The sequence below is a fragment of the Saccopteryx bilineata genome, chromosome 3 (assembly GCF_036850765.1).
Source record: "Saccopteryx bilineata isolate mSacBil1 chromosome 3, mSacBil1_pri_phased_curated, whole genome shotgun sequence".
NCBI classification, from domain to species: Eukaryota; Metazoa; Chordata; class Mammalia; order Chiroptera; family Emballonuridae; genus Saccopteryx; species Saccopteryx bilineata.
The window spans coordinates 301,370,686-301,391,850 of record NC_089492.1 but is presented as its reverse complement, the minus strand read 5'-3'; the positions used below and the strand labels follow the sequence as shown (position 1 = coordinate 301,391,850).

The window sequence follows — 21,165 nt, the reverse complement described above, 5'->3', positions numbered from 1 at the left end:
CGCCCACTAGTGGGCGTTTCAGTTTTCACGGTGGGCCAATCACGGTTTTTTTTGTTGCTCTGCTACCACCCACTATGAAAGCTGAAACGCCCACTGGGGGGGGGCAGTAGGGACTAGGTTGACCAGCACTGCAAAAGTGGGCAGTTTTATAAAAAGTTCATATCATAATACGAAGTTTGGGAAAAAAATCTTTCAATTTTAGGAATAATGACGTATTTCAAACTAATAAATAGGAAAAGGTTATAATCAATGAGAGTAAATAAAGGGAAAACCAGGCCCCGCCCCTCTTCACCCCGAGGTCTGGGCAGAAACCCGCCTCGCTTCAGGCCACGCCCATTGCGGAAGCGCTCAATCGGCCGATCCACCCCCCCACCGCCCCGTCAGGTTTTGAGGCAATGCGCACGCGCAGCTTCCTACAGACCCGGAAGAGGCTGAAGCGAAGGTCACGCGGGTTCTGAGGGAAGTCTTCCTGGTTTAAACCTTACCCTCCGGGTCCCCATTCCTGCACGCGGGGAGTCTCAGGGTCGCTACGGACGCCGAGAGCCCGCTCCTGAGCCTCCTGCGGTGAGTGCGGAGTCCCAGTGAGAGGCCCCGAGCCTGCCCGCTTCGCTGCCGAGTGGGGGCTCCGCGTCGGTTTCGGGGGAAACTCTGAGGCCGCCCCGCTCGTCTACCCCCGCCGTCGGGAGTGGGACCCCCTGCAGCGGGGTTTCCTGCTTCGGTCCCGAGGGGGCAGCCCCTCACCCACCCACGCTGTTTAAAGTCCCGGGAGACGGACGCGGGCCCTGGAGATGAACAGTGTGCGCCCCTCCCCCCGCCCGGCCTCTCGGCCCGTGGAGTCCGGACTGCCCCCCCTCAGCCGGCCTGGGGACCTGCGGACCCCCTCCTGAGACCCCACCCCATTTAATAAGAGGCCCGGGCCCAGGAAGAGCACAATCTCCGTGGGCGAGGATTCGGGGCGAGAACGCGGGGTCCTCAGAAGAGCCCCCGGCCCCGCGCGGGGAGGGTTGTGTAGGAGCGGCAACAGCGAAGGGGCCCCGGGACGCGCAGAGTGGGGCTGGGAGGGGGTCAGGGGACGGAGAGAGACACGGGAGGGGAGAGGGGCCATGAAGAGACGGCCACTTGGGGGTGCGGGGGGACGGGACCGCGACGGGGAGAATGACAGTAACCGGGGAGAGGAGCGCGAGGGGGAGAAAGGAGAGAAACCCCGAGGCGAGGGAGGGGCGCGGGGAGGGGGCTGCGGAACAGAAGTGGGGATGAAGAAAAAAAATTCTTATTTTTTGGCCCAATGGATTTACCTCATTTATTCCATATCTCACATTTAATTCATTAAAAAAAAACTTATAGAGATAAATTTTAGTCTATTCAATGTCTGCTTTCTTGCAGTAATTATTAACTTTTAAAATAAGGATTGGTAATATCTCATAACCAGAACTTATAATTCAAAAGAACTGCGTCTTTTTCTTTTTCTTTTTTTTGGTCTAATGGGTTTACCATTTTTATTATACATCTCCCAATTAATTTTTTAAAATAATTGAGATAATTCTTTAGTCTATTGAATATCTGCTTTCCTGTAAATAGTCATTAACTTCTGAAATAAGCATTGGTGATATCTCATAACCAGTGCTAAGTATTCTTTGCCAAAAAGAAGGCACTTTCAGCCTTTTTTTTTTTCTTTTCTTTTCTTTCTTTCTTTTACAGAGACAGAGTCAGAGAGAGGGATAGACAGGAACGGAGAGATGAGAAGCATTAGTTTTTCGCGTTGCGCATTCCAACACCTTAGTTGTTCATTGATTGCCTTCTCATAGGTGCCTTGACCGTGGGCCTTCAGCAGACCGAGTAACCCCTTGCTCGAGCCAGGGACCTTGGGTCCAAGCTGGTGAGCTTTGCTCAAACTAGATGAGCCCGCTCTCAAGCTGGCGACCTCAGGGTCTCGAACCTGGGTCTTCCGCATCCCAGTCAGAGGCTCTATCCACTGAGCCACCGCCTGGTCAGGCAGGTTTTTTTGTTTGTTTGTTAGTTTTTAAGATTTTATTTATTCATTATAGAGAGGGGAGAGAGAGAGAGAAGAGGGGAGGAGCAGGAAGCATCAACTCCCATATGTGCCTTGACCAGGCAAGCCCAGGGTTTTGAACCAGCAACCTCAGTGTTTCCAGGTTGACGCTTTATCCACTGCGCCACCACAGGTCAGGCTCAGGCAGCTTTTTAAAACTTTGACCATAGAAGTCATTACCTTATAAAAGAATTCATTATTGCATCTAGTTTATTATTTTCAACATATTGCATCTAGTTTAAAATCTGACCCTTGCATCCTTTCTATGTGTTATCATATGTTGAAACAGCCATTGGTATTCAGTAAACAATATTAGGCTATTTCAGTGTACACTTAGTACGGATGTCTATGTTTTTGTGGGGTTTTTATTTTATTTATTTATTTATTTATTACAGAGACAGAGAATGAGTCAGAGAGGGATAGACAGGGACAGACAGACAGGAACGGAGAGAGATGAGAAGCATCAATCATTAGTTTTTCATTGCACACTGCAACACCTTAGTTGTTCATTGATTGCTTTCTCATATGTGCCTTGACCGCGGGCCTTCAGCAGACCGAGTAACCCCTTGCTGGAGCCAGCGACCTTGGGTTCAAGCTGGTGGGCTTCTTTTGCTCAAACCAGATGAGCCCTCGCTTAAGCTGGCGACTTCGGGGTCTCGAACCTGGGTCCTCTGCATCCCAGTCCATCGCTGTATCCACTACGCCACCGCCTGGTCAGGCAAGGATGTCTATGATTTTAACAGGCAGAGAACCTTTTGTCGTGAGTTCATCAGCAGCTTTTTCTTTTCTTTTATGTGATTTGTTGAATTAGTGACTCTGAGCCACCAAGGCTCACACCAAGCCCCTCAAGTTCTTCTTGTCCTCTCTGAAAATACTGAAGGACGGCCTGGAGTAACCTGAACCTGAGTTCTTACAGAGCAGGTCTGTTCATTGTGTTGATGAGCAGCTAACAGTTTTTTCCCACACTTTTAGCCTTAAAACCTGTGTTCATCATTTTTTGTTTTTAAAATAATTCCTGTCATTTTCTGGAAACGAAGAAGGAATTCTGTCCAGGGAACAGGTGTTTCTAGAAGTCCTTGTCCCCAACCTCTCACAGTACCCAGAGATCTGAGGATGCTGGGTCTGATCCCCGTCAGCCAGTGCTCCTGAAAACAGCTCTAAGGGAACAATGCAGGGACTGCAGAGACCTAGATAAAGATGCTGTATCCTGGGCCCCACTGCAGACCTGCAGAACCACAGCTTAGAGTGGAGCCCTCATCCCCGAGGGATCTGCATGTTTATTGAAGCTAAACTGTCCTGACCTGTTTCAGATTAGATCAATTCATGAGTTTTAAGGAAGGATATCACCTGCACCCTCCCCCTCAGGCTTGGAAAGCTGCTCCAAGTATGATTCCATCCTGAGCCCAGGGATTAGCAGGAAGGATCCTGGATGCATTAACTTTCTGTTTTTGTTTTTTATAAGAAAAATTAATGAAGTCACAGAAGTAGAAGTGGGCTCAGGGAACAGGATTCAGATGCAAACAGGGAACCTCAGGTCTTAGGAGAGAGAAAGGCAAAAAAGGTATGTGGGGAGGCACAGAGCAGCAGAGTGGGGAAATCTCTGGGATTGGATAAAAAGTAAAAGGAATAGATCTATGCTTACATAGCTTGGCATGGGATAGTTAACAGTTGACAATTAACGTGATAGTAAAGGTGAAGGGGCTGGAAAAGATTAATTACCCTTTAATTTCAATGGCATGTTATCAGGTACTTTGTTGTAGATGCAAAAGACAGCTCCATTAAGGTAACCAGGGAGCTTTGTGAGAGGAAATTACCTCTGTAGGACATGACTACCCACCACGAACTGCTTTTAGTTAGAATTTTAATTTCTGATCTTCCTGCGCAGTTACTTTAGGTCTCTTGAGTCTGCAAGGCCACCATGCAGGGTTCCCTTGTGCTTGTCAGCTTCAGCAAGTGGTCCCTTTTTTTGTCCACAGAGGAAGTGGATTAGGGGCTGTGTGGACACCTGTGGCGGCACATTGTCAAAATGCAGACTTGACTCCTCAACATACTGTCACCTGAGAGAACAAGCAGGAGCCAGACCAGGACAGAATGGCTGCTTCTCAGGTAAGCAATGTGTCCTGGGCAGAGGCTGTGTTTGCTTTTCCTCCTAACTTCAGTGGGTTTAGGACCTGCAACCTTTAGTTCTCTACTTCTGAAGTTCCTACCTAGTGAAGTTGCTTTCATTTACTTGTTTTCTTTTTTATTGTCAAGGTGAGCAGCTTATATTAACTTCCTTCCTTTGTCCCTGAGCCTTCCGTGCCTTCTCTCCATGCAGGCTCCGTGAGGGCATGAACAATTCCCACCATGAATTAATGCCCTTCAACTACTGGAAACATCCCCTCTGTGACAGATCAACCTGGGAGGGCACCGTGTCCACCATCCCTGTGGGGATGGTCAGAGGCTCAGGCATCAGTGAAGAAGGGAGTGTAGGCTGTAGTTTCACGTGGCTGCAGCATCAGCTCTGTGGGTCAAGATTAAGGAAATGCACCTTCTATGGGTCAGAATAACTACAGAAGTTCTGACAGAGAAGAACAGCTAGAAGAGATTTGTTCACTAGATTGCTGAGAACATCTTGCTATTTAAAGGGAGTGTTAAAGAACAGAACATGGGGGGTACATGTGGATGGACATTTATAAAAATTACTATATTTGTTGATTATTTTCAGATAATGATATCCCCACTTGTGTTGCTTGCCCATAATGTCGCAGTAGGTAGCTCTCCACGAATGATACCTAAAAGTTTTCAAACCAGTTAAAGACTAAACAACAATACCTCTAACCTCTTTTCAGTATTGTGGGTGTTCCTTTCACTACTGTGTTTATAAGAAACAAGGTATATTATCCACAAACTGATTCAAGACATTGACAGGATCCCAAAATAGTCTTGATTTCATTGATGTGAAATTGTTTTCTCTCATGTTTCAGTTGTATTTGGTTCCCATGTATCTGTCTCTGCGCATAATGTGTTAACATATTTGAGCTATTATTTCCTCTTGCATAAGATGTTTTTGTTATTCTCAGTTACAGAAACTGCTGTGAATGTTTATGAGGTTTCTTATGAGTATTGGCCTCCATTTCTACTTTGTTTTGTTTTGTTTTTGGAAAAGTTGTAGATTACTTTTGAAGTAAAACTCAAGGTCTGCTCTTCAGTGTATGTTTCACAAAATAGTTTCACAACAAAGGAAGAATTACCTAGTTCTGAGATTATGTATAGTAAATTTCAGGTAGGATTTTGGTGGCTCTGCATCCTCTGTGAGAACAATAAATTCTATAAAAATCTTTCAGCTCAAAGTCATGTATGAATTTTTTTCCTGTTTTCTTCCTCTGTGCTATTTGGAAGTATGGCATGGGGACCGGAGACATTGGAGTCACTGGTAAAAAGAGAGCTTGTTAGCTGTATGGAATCACATGCCCCATCCTAGAACTCCTGAGTGAGAATCAGCATTTTTAGAAAACTGCAGTTCATTGTTGTCCACGTCAAAATTGAAGAAGTACTTACACTTCTAACTCATCCTGACTTTTTCAGCTGAGAAATACACAACTGATTGTGAGTAATACACATACAACACTGACAGACCCACATGCCTGTGGTGATGCCTTGGTTTTAAATTTTATTTTTCTGAAAAGTGAATTTACTTTCGGGAGCACATTTGTGAACATGTGTCATCCTCATTACTCAATATTAGAAAATGTTAGAGGATATTACTGGGTAAAAAAAGAAAACAAAACAAACAAAAATAGACCCAGAAATATTTTATAAAAAAAAGGGAATATTACTGGGTGAAAATGATCTTATTGGATAATTAATTCAGGTTACACCCCCAGGACAAAACCATATCTAACCCTGTTTTCATGTTGGGTGACATTATGAACTCAGATTGTGGACCTTTGGTAATGTGTCTTTTCTTTTAGAAACGATTAAACTTCAGGGATGTGGCTGTAGATTTCTCTCAGGAGGAGTGGGAATGCCTGGACCCAGCTCAGCGGAAACTGTACATGGACGTGATGTTGGAGAACTACAGGAACCTGGTCTCCGTAGGTGAGGATGACTTCCTTTCTGAGTTTATTCTCTACCTGCTGTGTTTTGTTTCCTTCATTAGGGGGAACATCACGTGGGAGCTTCTGCCTTGCAGGGTAGATTTCAGAGTTCTGCCATCAGGGAACAAATATGGGGGTTTGCTGGTGTAGAAACAAAGGCTTCATGATGCACATTGATTAGAACTCAGTGTGTATGAAAACTTACATGTTGTCTAGAACAATTAAGGTGCCAACAGAAACCAGTATTTTGGAACATTATTTTCTAGAACATTGTAATATTATACCATGTCCTCTCACCTGGGCACAAAATGAATTAGAGAATCTATATCAAAAACTCATGTTCCCTTTTTTAATAAGTATGTCTTGCTCTCTGTAAGTCAGTCCTTGCTTTCTTCTTGGAGCAAATGTAGGAGCAGTGGGATGTGAAGGGAAAAGAAAATATCCTTCCAGCCAGATAGGTGGGATGAGAAGGCAGATGACACAGGTGAGAGATCTAAAGGTCACAGAGGAGGCCAGACCTTACAGTGTGGTTGGGAAGCTGCTGCAGTGGGAAGGGCTGTGAGAGGCCCAGGTGTATCCCTGTTGTCATAGAGGGACAGCTGGTCTCCAGCATGTCCCATGCTCCTGTGTCCTCTTGGGACTCTGCTTTTGTTCCAGTGACCTCCGTCATCACATTAGTGGTGGGGGCAGGGTCCTCCCCATGGACTGTGAGGGCTGCTGTGATCTGGCTCCTCTCCATTGCTTTGTGGACCTGGGACAACCTGTGCATGGAGCTAAGGAATTGTATGATAAGCAGTTATTTTCTCGTTTGGAGTTTTTGAAGGAAGTGGTTGAGATCTTGTAATTGAGTACAGAAATTTCATGAACCCTGGGACAGATGTCATGTTTTCAGGTCTATCATTTCTAATCCCTTGGAGGTTTCCCTTGAGACCCTACGGAGTGTAGACTCAGTGGTTTCATCACAGCACAAGGCACCTCTGCGAAGTGCGAAGATTAATTCTCTGTTTTACTTCAAAAGGTGCTTCTGTTTAATATGAACTATCATTAAAAGTTTTCAGCCTTGCCTGACCAGGTGGTGGCGCAGTGGATAGAGCGTTGGACTGGGATGTGGAAGGACCCAGGTTCGAGACCCTGAGGTCGCCAGCTTGAGCGCGGGCTCATCTGGCTTGAGCAAAAAAAAAAAAAAAAAAAAAAAGCTTAGCAGCTTGGACCCAGGGTCGCTGGCTCCAGCAAGGGGTTACTCGGTCTGCTGAAGGCCCAGGCACATATGAGAAAGGAATCAATGAACAACTAAGGAGTTGCAACGCGCAACGAAAAACTAAAGATTGATGCTTCTCATCTCTCCGTTCCTGTCTATCCCTCTCTGACTCTCTCTGTCTCTAAAAAAAAAGTTTTCAGCCTGTATTTCCTAATTTTCCACATTAGAGTGATTTCATTTCTCTATGTATTTTATAGAGTTCTTTAATAAGGTACTGCCATAGGTGACCTCAGAGTGTTGCCCAGCAGGTAGGAAAGTGTTCACTGTTACCTGCTTTCATCATCACTGTCCTTCTGTAATTCTCTCCTGTTCAGTCCAGATCTGCCCGGGACGTTTTCTTCTGTTTTCAGTTTCTGATTAGGTGTTTGTCCTATTTGTGCTTTGAGATTCACAAGTGCAGTTACATATACAGGAATATTGTCCTTTGGTAAGAAGTGGGATACAGAATTATTAAGCACTTAATGTTCAGGAAGCAGCTTTGTTCCTTAATTTAAGTTTTGTCCTTTGCTTTCTCAGCATGTTTCTTTTTTTTTTTTTTACAGGGACAGAGAGGGATAGATAGGGACAGACAGACAGGTACGGAGAGAGATGAGAAACATCAATCATCAGTTTTTCATTGCGACACCTTAGTTGTTCATTGATTGCTTTCTCATATGTGCCTTGGCTGTGGGCCTTCAGCAGACTGAGTAACCCCATGCTTGAGCCAGCGACCTTGGGCTCAAGCTGATGAGCTTTTGCTCAAACCAGATGAGCCCGCGCTCAGGCTGATGACCTTGGGGTCTCGAACCTGGGTCCTTCTGCATCCCAGTCCGATGCTGTATTCACTGTGCCACCGCCTGGTCAGGCTCTCAGCATGTTTCTTAATCATGGTGTACTTAATCTGAAATGTTTAAAGATCCGTCGTTCTCTGCATATTTTACAGCTTTCTAATGGCTCCTTTATTTATAGGCAAACTTTTATTTTTCTGTAATGTGGATTATAGCCTACATATTTAGTGAAAAGGGGGCCTTGGAGACAGCTTCAGGGGGTTAGCCCAGGGTGAACAACCACTTCCCATTGCTCCCCTGGCTGCAAGTCTCATGGGACCCTTAGAACATATGAGAGAAAGGTAAGGATGTCTGTCTCAGAGGGAAGAAAAGCGTGGGTGTGCTCCGGACAGACCTGCCTGTGAGTGACTTTTTTTTTTTTTTTTTTTTGCTGTATGCTTGTTGTTTATTTCCATGTGGTGCAAGGCACACGGGTATAGGTGCCAGGAAGGTTTGTGTGTGCCTTGGGTAGGAGAGAGCTGGTCTCCCTCAATTTTCTTTTTGGTACTTTGCTGTTTTGGTAAAAAAGAATCCAACTGCTTCTGTGTGCTACAATCTGCCTAGTCTATGGGGTGGGGTGAGGAGGGGGAACGGAAGAGAGGAGGAGGTAAGGGAGGGGCTCAGGAGAAGTTTGGTGGCTGGTGGTGGCCCCTCAGAATGGGGACCCGGCGTTGGCTTTGCCAGGCTGGTCATCAGGCTGCCTCCTTCTGGCTTTCCAGGCCAGGACAGGTGATCTTGTTGCTGGAGGCCTGGGGAGATTCCAGGTGTTCTGGGGACTCCAGCACTGTGGGCATGAATGGGAGAGGGGACTTCCCGAAGAAGAAGCTGGCCCACCAGTGAGCTAGGTCCACCTGGGGCAGCCCAGGGAGGTAGGAGGTGGCTGCTCCAGGGTACTCAGCACTTCTACAGGAACTGTTACTGGTAGTGGAGCCCAGTGGCGCCGGTAGTCAATGTGGGTGGCCCTAAGGGAGCCGCTGGAGGGGATGGCTGCCATGCTCTTGCTTTTGTTGACTGGTAGAGACCTCGGTGTGCGATCACGAGTGGCGGGAATGAGGGCGCTAGGCCACAGAGCCCGTTTGCAGAGGAGACCGCAAGAGGCTGCTCCATGACCATGATGTACAGGGATCTGTGAATGATATATTTTTCCTTCCACATGCCATTCCGACGCTCTATCCACTGTGCCACTGCCTGGTCATGAATGATATTTTTAATGAGCAGATTTATGTTCACAGAGCCTGACCAGGTGGTGGCGCAGTGGATAGAGCATGGGACTGGGACGCGGAGAACCCAGGTTCAAAACCCCGAGGTTACCGGCTTCAGTGCAGGCTCATCTGGTTTGAGCAAGGGGTCACTCACTCTGCTGTAGTCCCCCAGTCAAGGCACATGTGAGAAAGCAATCAATGAACAACTAAGGTGCTGCAACTTAAAGAATTGATGCTTCTCATCTCTCTCCCTTCCTGTCTCTCTGTCCCTATCTGTTCCTCTCTCTGTCACACACACACAAAGATTTATGTTCACAGAAAAATTGTATAGGAGGTAATGAGCATTCCCACATGTTCACTGCTTCTACATGCTTAATGTCCCCCCCCCCAAGAGTGGCACATTTGTGAGATGTGTGAATCTACATTTGCACCTTATTATCACCCAGTTGTAGTTTGCCTTAGGGTTCTCTGCCTGGTTGTACATTCTGTGGGTTTAGAAAACATGATGACAGGTATCCACCCTTACAGTCGTGCAGACTCGTTTCCTGGCTCTGCGTGTTCCCTGTGCTCGGCCTGTTCATCCCTGTGCCCATGAGCTGTTGCAGCCATTGATCTTTCTACTGGTTCCTTCATTTTGCCTCTTCTAGAATATTATGTGGTTGTTCTCATATAGTCTGTCGCCTTTTCAGATTGGATTCTTTCCTTTAATTCTGCATATCTAGTTTTCCCCTCTCCTGCCATGTCTGGATAAGATTATTTCTTTATAGACCTGAATGATATTCCACTGTGTGTTCCCCAGTTTACTTTCTATTCACATGTTACAGACAGCCATTGCTTCCAGTTTGGGGGAATTGTGGATAAAACTGCTGTAAATGGCCATTTCTAGTCTTCTTTGTGGATAAAAGTTTCCAACTCAGGTTAAATACTAAGGAGCACAGTCGCTGGATCAAAGGGTAAGTGTGTGTTCTGTGTTGTAAGAACTTCCGCACTGTCTTCCCACGTGGCTGTCACATTCTACATTCCCACCGACAGTGAAGAGCGTTCGTGGCTCCATGTCCACAGCAGCGTTTGCTGTTGTCAGTGCTCTGGATTCTGACCTTTCCAGTAGGGGTGTAGTGTTGCTGGAATGTGCTGTTTGTTTAGTTCTTACTGTGTTCATGTGCATTTCCTCAGTGACATACAATGAGGAGCATATTTTTACAAATGAATTTTCCATCTGTATATCTTTACTAGTGCGCTGTCTGGCAAGGTGTTTGGCCTGTTGTTCAGTCAGGTTGATGCTTTGGCACTGTTGGATTTGAAATCTTATTTGTGTTTTGCATAATAACCCGGTTCATGTGGTCTTTTACTTTTTCCCAGAGTGTGACTTCTCATGTTCTCTTTTTTAAATTGGATTTATTGAGGTAACATTGGTTAATTAAATTTTATATAGATTTCAGTTATACAATTCTATAATCTTTTTGTTCACTTAATGAGAATGACTTGTTAGTTTTCTCTTTTTTTTTTAAATGTTTGATTGAAAATATTGGAGTTTAAATGTTAATACTATGGATTGAAAAAAAGAAAAAACACTTAAGAATTTGCCTTGAACCTGACCAGGCAGTCGCACAGTGGGTAGAGCGTCAGACTGGGACACAGAGGGCCCAGGATCAAGACCCCGAGGTCGCCGGCTTGAGCGCGAGGTCGCTGGCTTCAGTGCAGAGTCGCTGGCTTGAGCCCAGAGGTGACTGGCTTGAAGCCCAAGGTCACTGGCTTAAGCAGGGGGTCCCTCACTCTGCTGTAGCCTCCAGTCAAGGCACATATGAGAAAGCAATTATTGAACAACTAAGATGCCGCAACAAAGAATTAATGCTTCTCATCTCTCTCTTCTTGTCTGTCTGTCCCTAGCTTTCCTTCTTTCTGACTCTCTTGTCTCTGTCAAAAAAAAAAATTTGCCTTGAAAAAAATCTGAATTACATTTGCAACTATGTGCTATTCTTGAAGAAGAGGAGTTGGGATATGATTTTTTGACAGTTTTATATGTTAAAGATAATGGAATCTTTAGATTTATTCCGAGTTGTACAGCACCAGCATAAACATGGTAAATTTTTTTTTTCAGTTCTGTATCTTCACTGTGGTATAGAATACTACAATGGATGTAGGGTGCATATATCTTTTTTTTTTTTTTTTTTTTTTTTACAGAGACAGAGAGAGAGGGATAAGACAGGGACAGACAGGAACGGAAAGATGAGAAGCATCAATCATTAGTTTTTCGTTGCACATTGCGACACCTCAGTTGTTCATTGATTGCTTTCTCATATGTGCCTTGAATGTGGGCCTTCAGTAGACCAAGTAACCCCTTGCTGGAGCCAGCGGCCTTGGGTTCAAGCTGGTGGGCTTTTGCTCAAACCAGATGAACCCGCACTCAAGCTGGTGACCTCAGGGTCTCGAACCTGGGTCCTTGGCATCCCAGTCCGACGCTCTCCACTGCGCCACCACCTGGTCAGGCTATCTTTTTGAATTTATCTTCTTTTATTCTTTGGATAAATCTACAGTAATAGAATTGGTTTGTTATATTGTATTGTTTGTAAGTTTTTGAAGTACCTCCATCCTGTCTTTCATTGTGGCTGACCAGTTTAATTATAATCTCACCAGAGGTGCATGAGGGTTCTCATTTCTCCACATCATTACCAATACTTGTTTATTGATTTATTGATGATTGCCATTCTGATAATTATGTGGTAATATTTCATTCTGTTCTTAATTTGCATTTCTCTGCTGATGAGTGAATTTGAGCATCTTTCATGTGTCTATTGGCCATCTCTATGCTGTGTTTGGAGAACTTTTGATTCAGGCCTTCTGCTCATTTTTCAATCAATTTTATTTATTTGTTTGTTTGTTTATTGGTGTTAGGCTGTGTGAGTTCCTTATGTATTTTGGACATTTAGCCCTTGAGAATGTATCATTGGCTCATGTCTGCATATTCAGTAAGTTGTCTTTTCATTTTATTGATGGCTTCCATTACTGTGCAAAAACTTATTTCGTTGTAGTTTCATTTGTTGGGCTTTTTTCTCTTGTTTGTTAAGCCGAGGGAGACATATCCAAAAAAATACTTTTAAGAGTAATGGCAGACTTTATTGACTATCATTTCTGCTAGTATTTTCATGGTTTCAGGCCTTACATTGTACTTCTTCATCCATTTTGAGTTCATTTTTGTACATGGTATAAGGAACTGGTCTAGTTTTATTTTTTTGTATGTATATGTTGACTTTTTCTTGCACCATTTATTGAAGAAGCTGTTTTTCCCCATTGTTTATTCCTGCCTCCTTTCTTATCAGTTAACAATATAGTTTTGGCCATTTTGAAAATTCTGTTCTCTTTTCATGTTTTGCACAAGTTCTTTATATATTCTGGATATTAACTACTTATCAGATAAATGCGTGGCAAAATTATCTCCCATTTCTTAGGTTTTTGTGACTGCCTCTGCCACTCCTTTCCAATTACAGTGATACTTTGACACCCGAGCACTTTAAATTACGAACAATTTGAGAGAAGGTCAGTCACTCGCAGTATTTTTGCTTTTAAGTCACAAGCGGATATTTGAATCACAAGCTTCTAACACCCTCCACTAGACAGCCTGCCTTATGTTCTGAAAGGGGAGGAAGAAACAAATTTCCATGGAAAGGTTTTTGTTGAAATGGCCTCTGAGTGAAAGCGAGGAAAGTGTGGCTAAAAAGCCAAAAGTCAGTGAAGAAAATAATTGTTGGGCAAATGAGTTTGTAAAATTTGTATTTTCTGGGCCCTGGCCGGTTGGCTCAGCGGTAGAGCGTCGGCCTGGCGTGCGGGGGACCCGGGTTCGATTCCCGGCCAGGGCACATAGGAGAAGCACCCATTTGCTTCTCCACGCCCCCCGCTCCTTCTTCTCTGTCTCTCTCTTCCCCTCCCGCAGCCAAGGCTCCATTGGAGCAAAGATGGCCCGGGCGCTGGGGATGGCTCCTTGGCCTCTGCCCCAGGCACTAGAGTGGCTCTGGTCGCGGCAGAATGACACCCCGGAGGGGCAGAGCATTGCCCCCTGGTGGGCAGAGAGTCGCTCCTGGTGGGCGTGCCGGGTGGATCCCGGTCGGGCGCATGCGGGAGTCTGTCTGACTGTCTCTCCCCGTTTCCAGCTTCAGAAAAATAAAAAAAAATAAAAAAAATTTGTATTTTCTGAGCTTGCTCACTTTTATTGTTAAAAATGGCACTGGGCAGCCCTCTGTGAAATTGCTAATTACCTTCCTGCTTGGAAAGGGCCATTGTTATACTAATGTCTCCTTCCCCTCTGCCAGCATCTTCGCCTGACCTTGAAGGTAAATACACCTCATAAACCAGTTTATTTCTTTACATTCTGTGTGTGTGTGTGTGTATAAATACATGTATTTGTTATTTATAACGTACATTTTCTTATTTAAAAGCATAGAAAACAAAAAATTCGTGTGGTTTTTGGGGGCTGGAACAGATTAATTGCATTCCCATTAATTTAAAGGGGAAATTTTGATACATGAGCTCAGCCATGAAACAAATTAAACTTGTGTTTCAAGGTACCACTGTATTTGCTTTAATGTACAGGAGGCTTTTGTTTCGTTTTGTTTATTTGTATTTTTCTGAAGTTGGAAATGGGGAGGCAGTCAGGCAGACTCCTGCATGCGCCCAACCGGGATCTACCCGACATGCCCACCAGGGGGCGATGCTCCGCCCATCTGGGCGTTGCTTTATTGCAACCAGGGCCATTCTAGCGCCTGAGGCAGAGGCCATGGAGCCATCCTCAGCGCCCGGGCCAACTTTGCTCCAATGGAGCCTTGGCTGCGGGAGGGGAAGAGAGAGTCAGAGAGGAAGGAGAGGAGGAGGGGTGGAGAAGCAGATGGGTGCTTCTCCGGTGTGCCCTGGCCGGGAATTGAACCCGGGACTCCTGCATGCCAGGCCGATGCTCTACCACTGAGCCAACCGGCCAGGGCAGGAGTTTTTATATTTTATATAGTCCCATTTGACTGTATTTGCTTTGTTTATATTTGCTTTGGTGTTATAACCAATAAATTAAATGTCATAAAACTTCTATAACATTTCTTCAGTAGATTATTATTGGCTCTATATTTAAATCTTTTATACATTTTAATTTAATATTTGTATATAGTGTTAGGTAAGGTTCCACTTTACTAATTCCTTTACATGTGAATATACAATTTTCTCAACACTGTTGATTTATGAGAATATCCTTTTCTTATTTTTGTGGTATCGGCATGGTTGTTGAAGATCATTTAACCTTATCCAGGAGGAGTTATATGTTAGCAATTTAGTGTACTGTGCTTCATTTCTTACCTTTCTCTTTTTTTGAGACAGAGAGAGATAGGGATAGACAGACAGGAAGGGAAGAGATGAGACGCATCAATTCTTTGTTGTAGCCCTTCAGTTCATTGATTGCTTTCTCATATGTTCCTTGACCAAGGGGGCTACAGCAGAGCGAGAGACCCCTTGCTCAAGCCAGAGACCATGGCATCATGTCTGTGATCTCACACTCAAGCCTGAAGAGCCTGTGCTCAAGCTAGCAGCCTCGGGGCCTCAAGCCTGGGTCCTCTGTGTCTCATTACAACGCTCCATCCACTCTGCCACCACCTGGTCAGGCTTATTTACCTTTGTCTTAATGTTCTTATACTTTTTCGTTTTTAAATGAATTTTAATTTATTGTGTTCATATAGATTCAAGCGTCCCACTAAATACAAAACCCTCCCACATGTTCCTATCTAGACCCCTTGGCCCCCCTCCCCACAACTCCCTACCCCCTTCCCTCTGGGACCTGCTATACTGCTCTCTGTATCTCTGTGTTATGTATATATAATTTCACTAATCCCTTTACCTCTGATTGCATCCCCTCATCCTCCATCCCTCTGACAGCTGTCCCTCTGGTCCTTGTGACCCTACCTCTGCCTCTATTTCATTCCTCATTTCATTTTGTTCCTTAGATTCCACATATAAGTGAGATCATATATTTGTCTTTCTCTGCCTGGCATATTTCACTTAGCATAATAATCTCCAGGTCCATCCATGCCATCACAAAAAGTAAGATTTCCTTTTTTTTGACAGGCGCATAGTATTCCATTGTGTACATGTACCACAGCTTTTTAATCCACTCGTCCACTGACAGACACTTGGGCTGTTTCCAGATCTTGGCTATTGTAAAAAATGCTGCAATAAACATGGGGGTACATATTATCTTTTGAATCAGTGATTTGGTATTCTTAGGATATATTCCTAAAAGTGGGATAGCTGGGTCAAAAGGCAGTTCCATTTTTAATTTTTTGAGGAAACACAATACTGTTTTCCACAGTGGCTGCACAAGTCTGCATTCCCACTAGCAGTGCAGAAGGGTTTCCTTTTCTCCATACCCTCACCAGCACTGTGTGTTAATAAGCGCCATTCTGACAGGTATGAGGTGTGGTATCTCATTGTGGTTTTAATTTGCATTTCTCTGATTGGTGATGCTGAACATTTTTTCATGTGCCTATTGGCCATCTGTATGTCCTCTCTGGAGAAATGTTTGTTCAGTTCTTTTGCCTATTTTTTAATTGGATTGTTTATCTTCCTGATGTTGAGTTTTAGACTTCTTTATAAATTTTGGTTATTAACCCCTTATCAGACGTATTGGTGAATATATTCTTCCATTGTGTGGGTTGTCTTTTTATTTTGTTAATAATGTCTTGAGCTGTGCAAAAGCTTTTTAGTTTGATATAGTCCCATTTGTTCATCCTGTCCTTTACTTCACTTCCCCGTGGAGATAAATCAGCAAAAATACTGCAACGAGAGATATTGGAGAGCTTACTGCCTATGGTTTCTTCCAAGATGTTTATGGTTTCATGACTTACATTTAAGTCTTTTATCCATTTTGAGTTTATTTTTGTGAATGGTGTGAGTTGGTGGTCTAGATCAGTGGTCCCCAACCCCTGGGGGCCACTGTAAGTAAGAATGAATAACTTACATTATTTCCATTTTATTTATATTTACGTCTGAATGATGTTTTATTTTTTTAGAATGACCAGATTCCCTCTTGTTACATCCAAGACTCACGCTACACTTGTCTTGGTCACGTGATACATTTATCCGTCCCACCCTAAAGGCTGTTCATTGAAAATATTTTCTGACATTAAACCAGTCTGTGTCCCAAAAACGGTTGGGGACCACTGGTCTGGATTCATTTTTTGCAGATAGCTGACCAGTTTTCCCAAAACCATTTGTTAAAGAGACTGTCTTTACTCCATTTTATGCTATCACCACCCTTGTTGAATACCAATTGTTCATAAAGGTGCAGGTTTATTTCTGGGTTCTCTACTCTGTTCTATTGATCTATATGCCTGTTCTTATGCCAGTACCAAACTGTTTTGAGTACAATGGCCTTGTAGTATAACTTGATATCAGGAAGTGTGATACCTACCACTTTATTCTTCTTTTTCAAGATTGCTGAAGCTATTTGTGTTCTTTATAAGTTCCATAGGAATTTTTGGAATATTTGTTCTATATCTTTGAACTATTCCTTGGTATTTTAATAGGAATTGCATTGAATTTATACATTGCTTTGGGTAGTATGGACATTTAATGATGTTTATTCTTCCTAAGCCATTAACACGGTATATGCTTCCACTTGTTTGTATCTTACTTGATTTCTTTTATCAATGTTTTATAATTTTCCGAATACAAGTCTTTAACCTCCCTTGGTTAAATTTACTCCTAGGTATTTTTTGTTGTTGTTGCAGTAATGAAGGGATTGTTTTCTTATTTTCTCTTTCAGACAGATTGTTGGTGTATAAAAATGCCTCTGATTTTTTTAGAATTTTATATCCTGCCACCTTGCTGAATTCATTTATCAGGTCCAGTAGTTTTTTGACTGTGACTTTAGGGTTTTCTAGGTACAGTATCATATCATCAGCAAATAATGTGATAGTTTTCCTTCTTCTTTTCCAATTTGGATGCCTTTTATTTCTTCTTCTTGTCTGATTTCTGTGGCTAGGACTTCCAGAACTATATTGTATAAGAGTGGTGAAAGGGGGCAACCCTGCCTTGTAACTGATCTTAAGGGTATTGCTTTTAATTTTTGCCCATTGAGTATGATGTTGGCTGTGGGTTTGTCATAGATGGCCTTTATCATGTTGAGATATGTTCCATAAATAGGTGCTGGATTTTATCGAATGCTTTTTCTGCATCTATTGATATTATCATGTGGTTTTTCTCCTTCCTTTTGTTTATGTGATGAATCACATTGATTGATTTGCTAATATTGTACCAGCCTTGCCTCCCCAAAATAAATCCCACTTGATCATGATGCATGATTTTTTTCGTGTATTGTTGGATTTGGTTTGCTAATATTTTGTTGAGAATTTTAACATCTAAATTCATCGGGGATATTGCCTATAGTTTTCTTTCTTTGTATTGTCTTTGCCTTACTTTGGAATCAGAATTATGCTCGCCTCATATAAGAAGCTTGGAAGTTTTCCCTCCTCCTGAATTTTTTGAAAGAGCTTGAAAAGGATAGGAGTTAGTTCTTCTTTGAATGTTTGGTAGAATTCGCCTGTAAAGCCATCTGGCCCAGGGCTGTTCTTTGTTGGGAGTTTTTTGATAACTGTTTTGATCTCATTTCTTGTAATTGGTCTATTTAGGTTTTCTGAATCTTCCAGATTGATTTTTGAAAGGTTATATTTTTCAAGGAATTTGTCCATTTTACCTAGGTTGTCTAATTTTTTGGCATAGTTCTTCATAGTATTTTCTTACAATCCTTTGTATTTCTGCTGTGTCTGTTGTTACTTCTCCACCCTCATTTCTAATTTTATTTGAGTCCTTTCTCTTTTTTTCTTGGTGGGTCTGGCTAAGGGTTCATCGATCTTGTTTACTTTTTCAAAGAACCAGCTCTTGGTTTCATTGATCCTCTGTATTGTTTTTTTGTGTTTTTTTTTAGTCTCTATGTCATTTATTTTCACTCTAATCTTTATTATTTCCTTCCACTTCCTCTAGGCTTTACTTGCTGTTTTTTTCCTAGTTCTTTTAGTTGCAGGATTAAGTAGTTTATTTGAGCTTTTTCTAGCTTCTTAAGGTATGCCTGTAATGCTCTGAACTTCCCTCTCAGGACTGTTTTTGCTGTGTCTCACAGATTTTGAGTTGTATGCTCATTTTCATTGGTTTGAAGGAAATTTTTTATTTCTTCCTTGATCTCATTGTTGACCCATTCGTTGTTTAATAACATGCTGTTCAGTTTCCAAGTGTTTGTTTTTCAGTTTTCGTATTGTAGTTGATTTCTAGTTTCATGCCGTTATGGTCAGAGAAGATGCTTGATATGGTTTTAATCTTCTTAAATTTGTTGAGACTTGTTTTATGCGCTAATAATATGTGGTCTATCCTAGAGAATGTACCATGCACACTTGAGAAGAATGTATATTCTGCTGCTTTAGGGTGAAAGGTTCTGAAGGTATCTATTAAATCCAGTTGATCTAATATGTCCCTTAATTCTGCTGTTTCTTTGTTAATTTTCTTTCTTGAGAATCTATCTATTGATGTTAGTAGGGTATTGAAATCCTCTACTATCATAGTATTGCTGTTGATCTCTTCCTTTATGTCCATCAAAATCTGCTTTATATATTTAGGTGCTCCTATATTAGGTGCATAGATATTTATAATGATTATCTCTTCCTTTTGGAATGCTCCCTTTAACATTATGTAGTGACCTTCTTTATCCCTTTCTATAGTCTTTGTTTTAAAGTCCATTTTGTCAGATATAAGTATTGCTACCCTAGCTTTTTTTTTCATTTCCATTTGCATTAAATTTTTTTTTCCATTCTTTTACTTTCAGTCTATGTGTATCTTTTGTTTTGAGGTGGGTCTTCTGTAGACAGCATATGTATGGGTTCTGTTTTCTTATCCATTCAGCTACCCTGTGTCTTTTGATTGGAACATTTAATCCACTTACATTTAAGGTTATTGATATATAGTTGTTTATTGCCATTTTTTTCTTTAAATATATATTTCTCTTTTACTATGTATATGTATTTTTTTCCCACTTTGTTCTGTCTACAGCAGAAACCTTAACATTTCTTGTAGCATTGGTTTGGTTGTGATGAATTCCTTGAGGTTTTTTTGGTGTGTTTTTTTTGGTCTGGGAAGCTTTTTATTTCTTCATCAATTTTAAATGATAGTCTTGCTGGATAAAGAAATCTTGGTTGTAGGTTCTTGTTCTGCATTACTTTGAATATTTCTTGCTAATCCCTTCTAGCCTCAAATGTTTCTATTGAGAAGTCGGATGTCATCCTTATGGGTGTTCCATTGTAGATGATTGACTGTTTTTCTCTTACAGCTTTTAATATTCTTTCTTTATCTCTTAGCATTGGTACTTTGATTGTGATATGTCTTGGTGTGGGTCTCTTCGGGGTTTTTTTTAATGGGTTTCTCTCTGCTTCTTGAACTTGTGTGACTCTTTCCTGCATCAATTTAGGGAAATTTTCATCTAATTTCTTCAAAGAGCTTCTCTTGTCCTTGTTCTTTTTCTTCTTCAGTAACCCTTATTATGCGGATATTGTTTCTCTTCATGTTGTCACAGAGTTCTCTTAGGGTTTCCTCAGACTTTTTTGATCTTTTCTTTTTCTGTTTCTGTGTTTTCACTTATCTTGCCTGCTAAGTCAGTGGTCCCCAATCTTTTTTGGGCCATGGACCTGTTTAATGTCAGGAAATATTTTCACGGACCGGCCTTTAGGATGGGACGGACAAATGTATCATGTGACCGAGATAAGCATCAAGAGTGAGTCTAGCCCTGGCCGGTTGGCTCAGCGGTAGAGCGTCGGCCTAGCGTGCGGAGGACCTGGGTTCGATTCCCGGCCAGGGCACACAGGAGAAGCGCCCATTTGCTTCTCCACCCCTCCGCCACGCTTTCCTCTCTGTCTCTCTCTTCCCCTCCCGCAGCCAAGGCTCCATTGGAGCAAAGATGGCCCGGGCGCTGGGGATGGCTCTGTGGCCTCTGCCTCAGGCGCTAGAGTGACTCTGGTTGCAACATGGCGACGCCCAGGATGGGCAGACCATCGCCCCCTGGTGGGCAGAGCGTCGCCCCTGGTGGGCGTGCCGGGTGGATCCCGGTCGGGCGCATGCGGGAGTCTGTCTGACTGTCTCTCCCCGTTTCCAGCTTCAGAAAAATGAAAAATGAAAAAAAAAAAAAGAGTGAGTCTAGATGGATGTAACAGAGGGAATCTGGTCATTTTTAAAAAATAAAACATCGTTTAGACTTAAATATAAATAAAACAGAAATAATGTAAGTTATTTATTCTTTCTCTGCAGACTGGTACCAAATGGCCCATGGACCAGTTCCAGTCTGCAGCCCGGGGGTTCAGGACCACTGCTCTATGTTACTGATTCAATCCTCTTCTTCATTCAGCCTGCTTTTAATTCCTTCTAGTGTAGTCTTCATTTCTGATACTCTGTCATTTCTGTCTGGTTCTTCTTTATGATTTCCACGTCTTTTTTGATGCTTACAATTTCTTTATTGCAGTGTTATGTCCATCCATTGTAGCTTTGAGATCCTTAAGCATCCTAACAATCATTTTATACTCTGCATTTGGTAATTTGATTCGTCTAGGACTTTTTCTGAGGACTTATCTTGTTGAAGCATATGACTTATGCTTCTCTGCCTACCCATTATTCTCTGTATGACTTACAGGCTTCTTCCAGTTGTGATCTCCTTAACTAGTAGAAATGCTTTGAAGTCTTGATTTTTCTTCTCAGTTTTCTTAACTAG

At 42.6% G+C, this 21,165-nt stretch overlaps 1 protein-coding gene across 1 annotated transcript in view; it reads left to right on the top strand.

Moving 5' to 3' along the window:
- Positions 1-426: 426 nt before the first annotated feature.
- Positions 427-21,165, top strand: part of LOC136331918 (zinc finger protein 11-like) — a 43,057-nt gene continuing 22,318 nt past the window's right edge. The window contains exons 1-3 of the mRNA XM_066271083.1: positions 427-564; positions 4,027-4,156; positions 6,004-6,130. Coding sequence (XP_066127180.1) covers positions 4,142-4,156; positions 6,004-6,130 — 142 coding nt within the window. The 5' untranslated portion in view covers positions 427-564; positions 4,027-4,141. The remainder of the gene's footprint in view (positions 565-4,026; positions 4,157-6,003; positions 6,131-21,165) is intronic.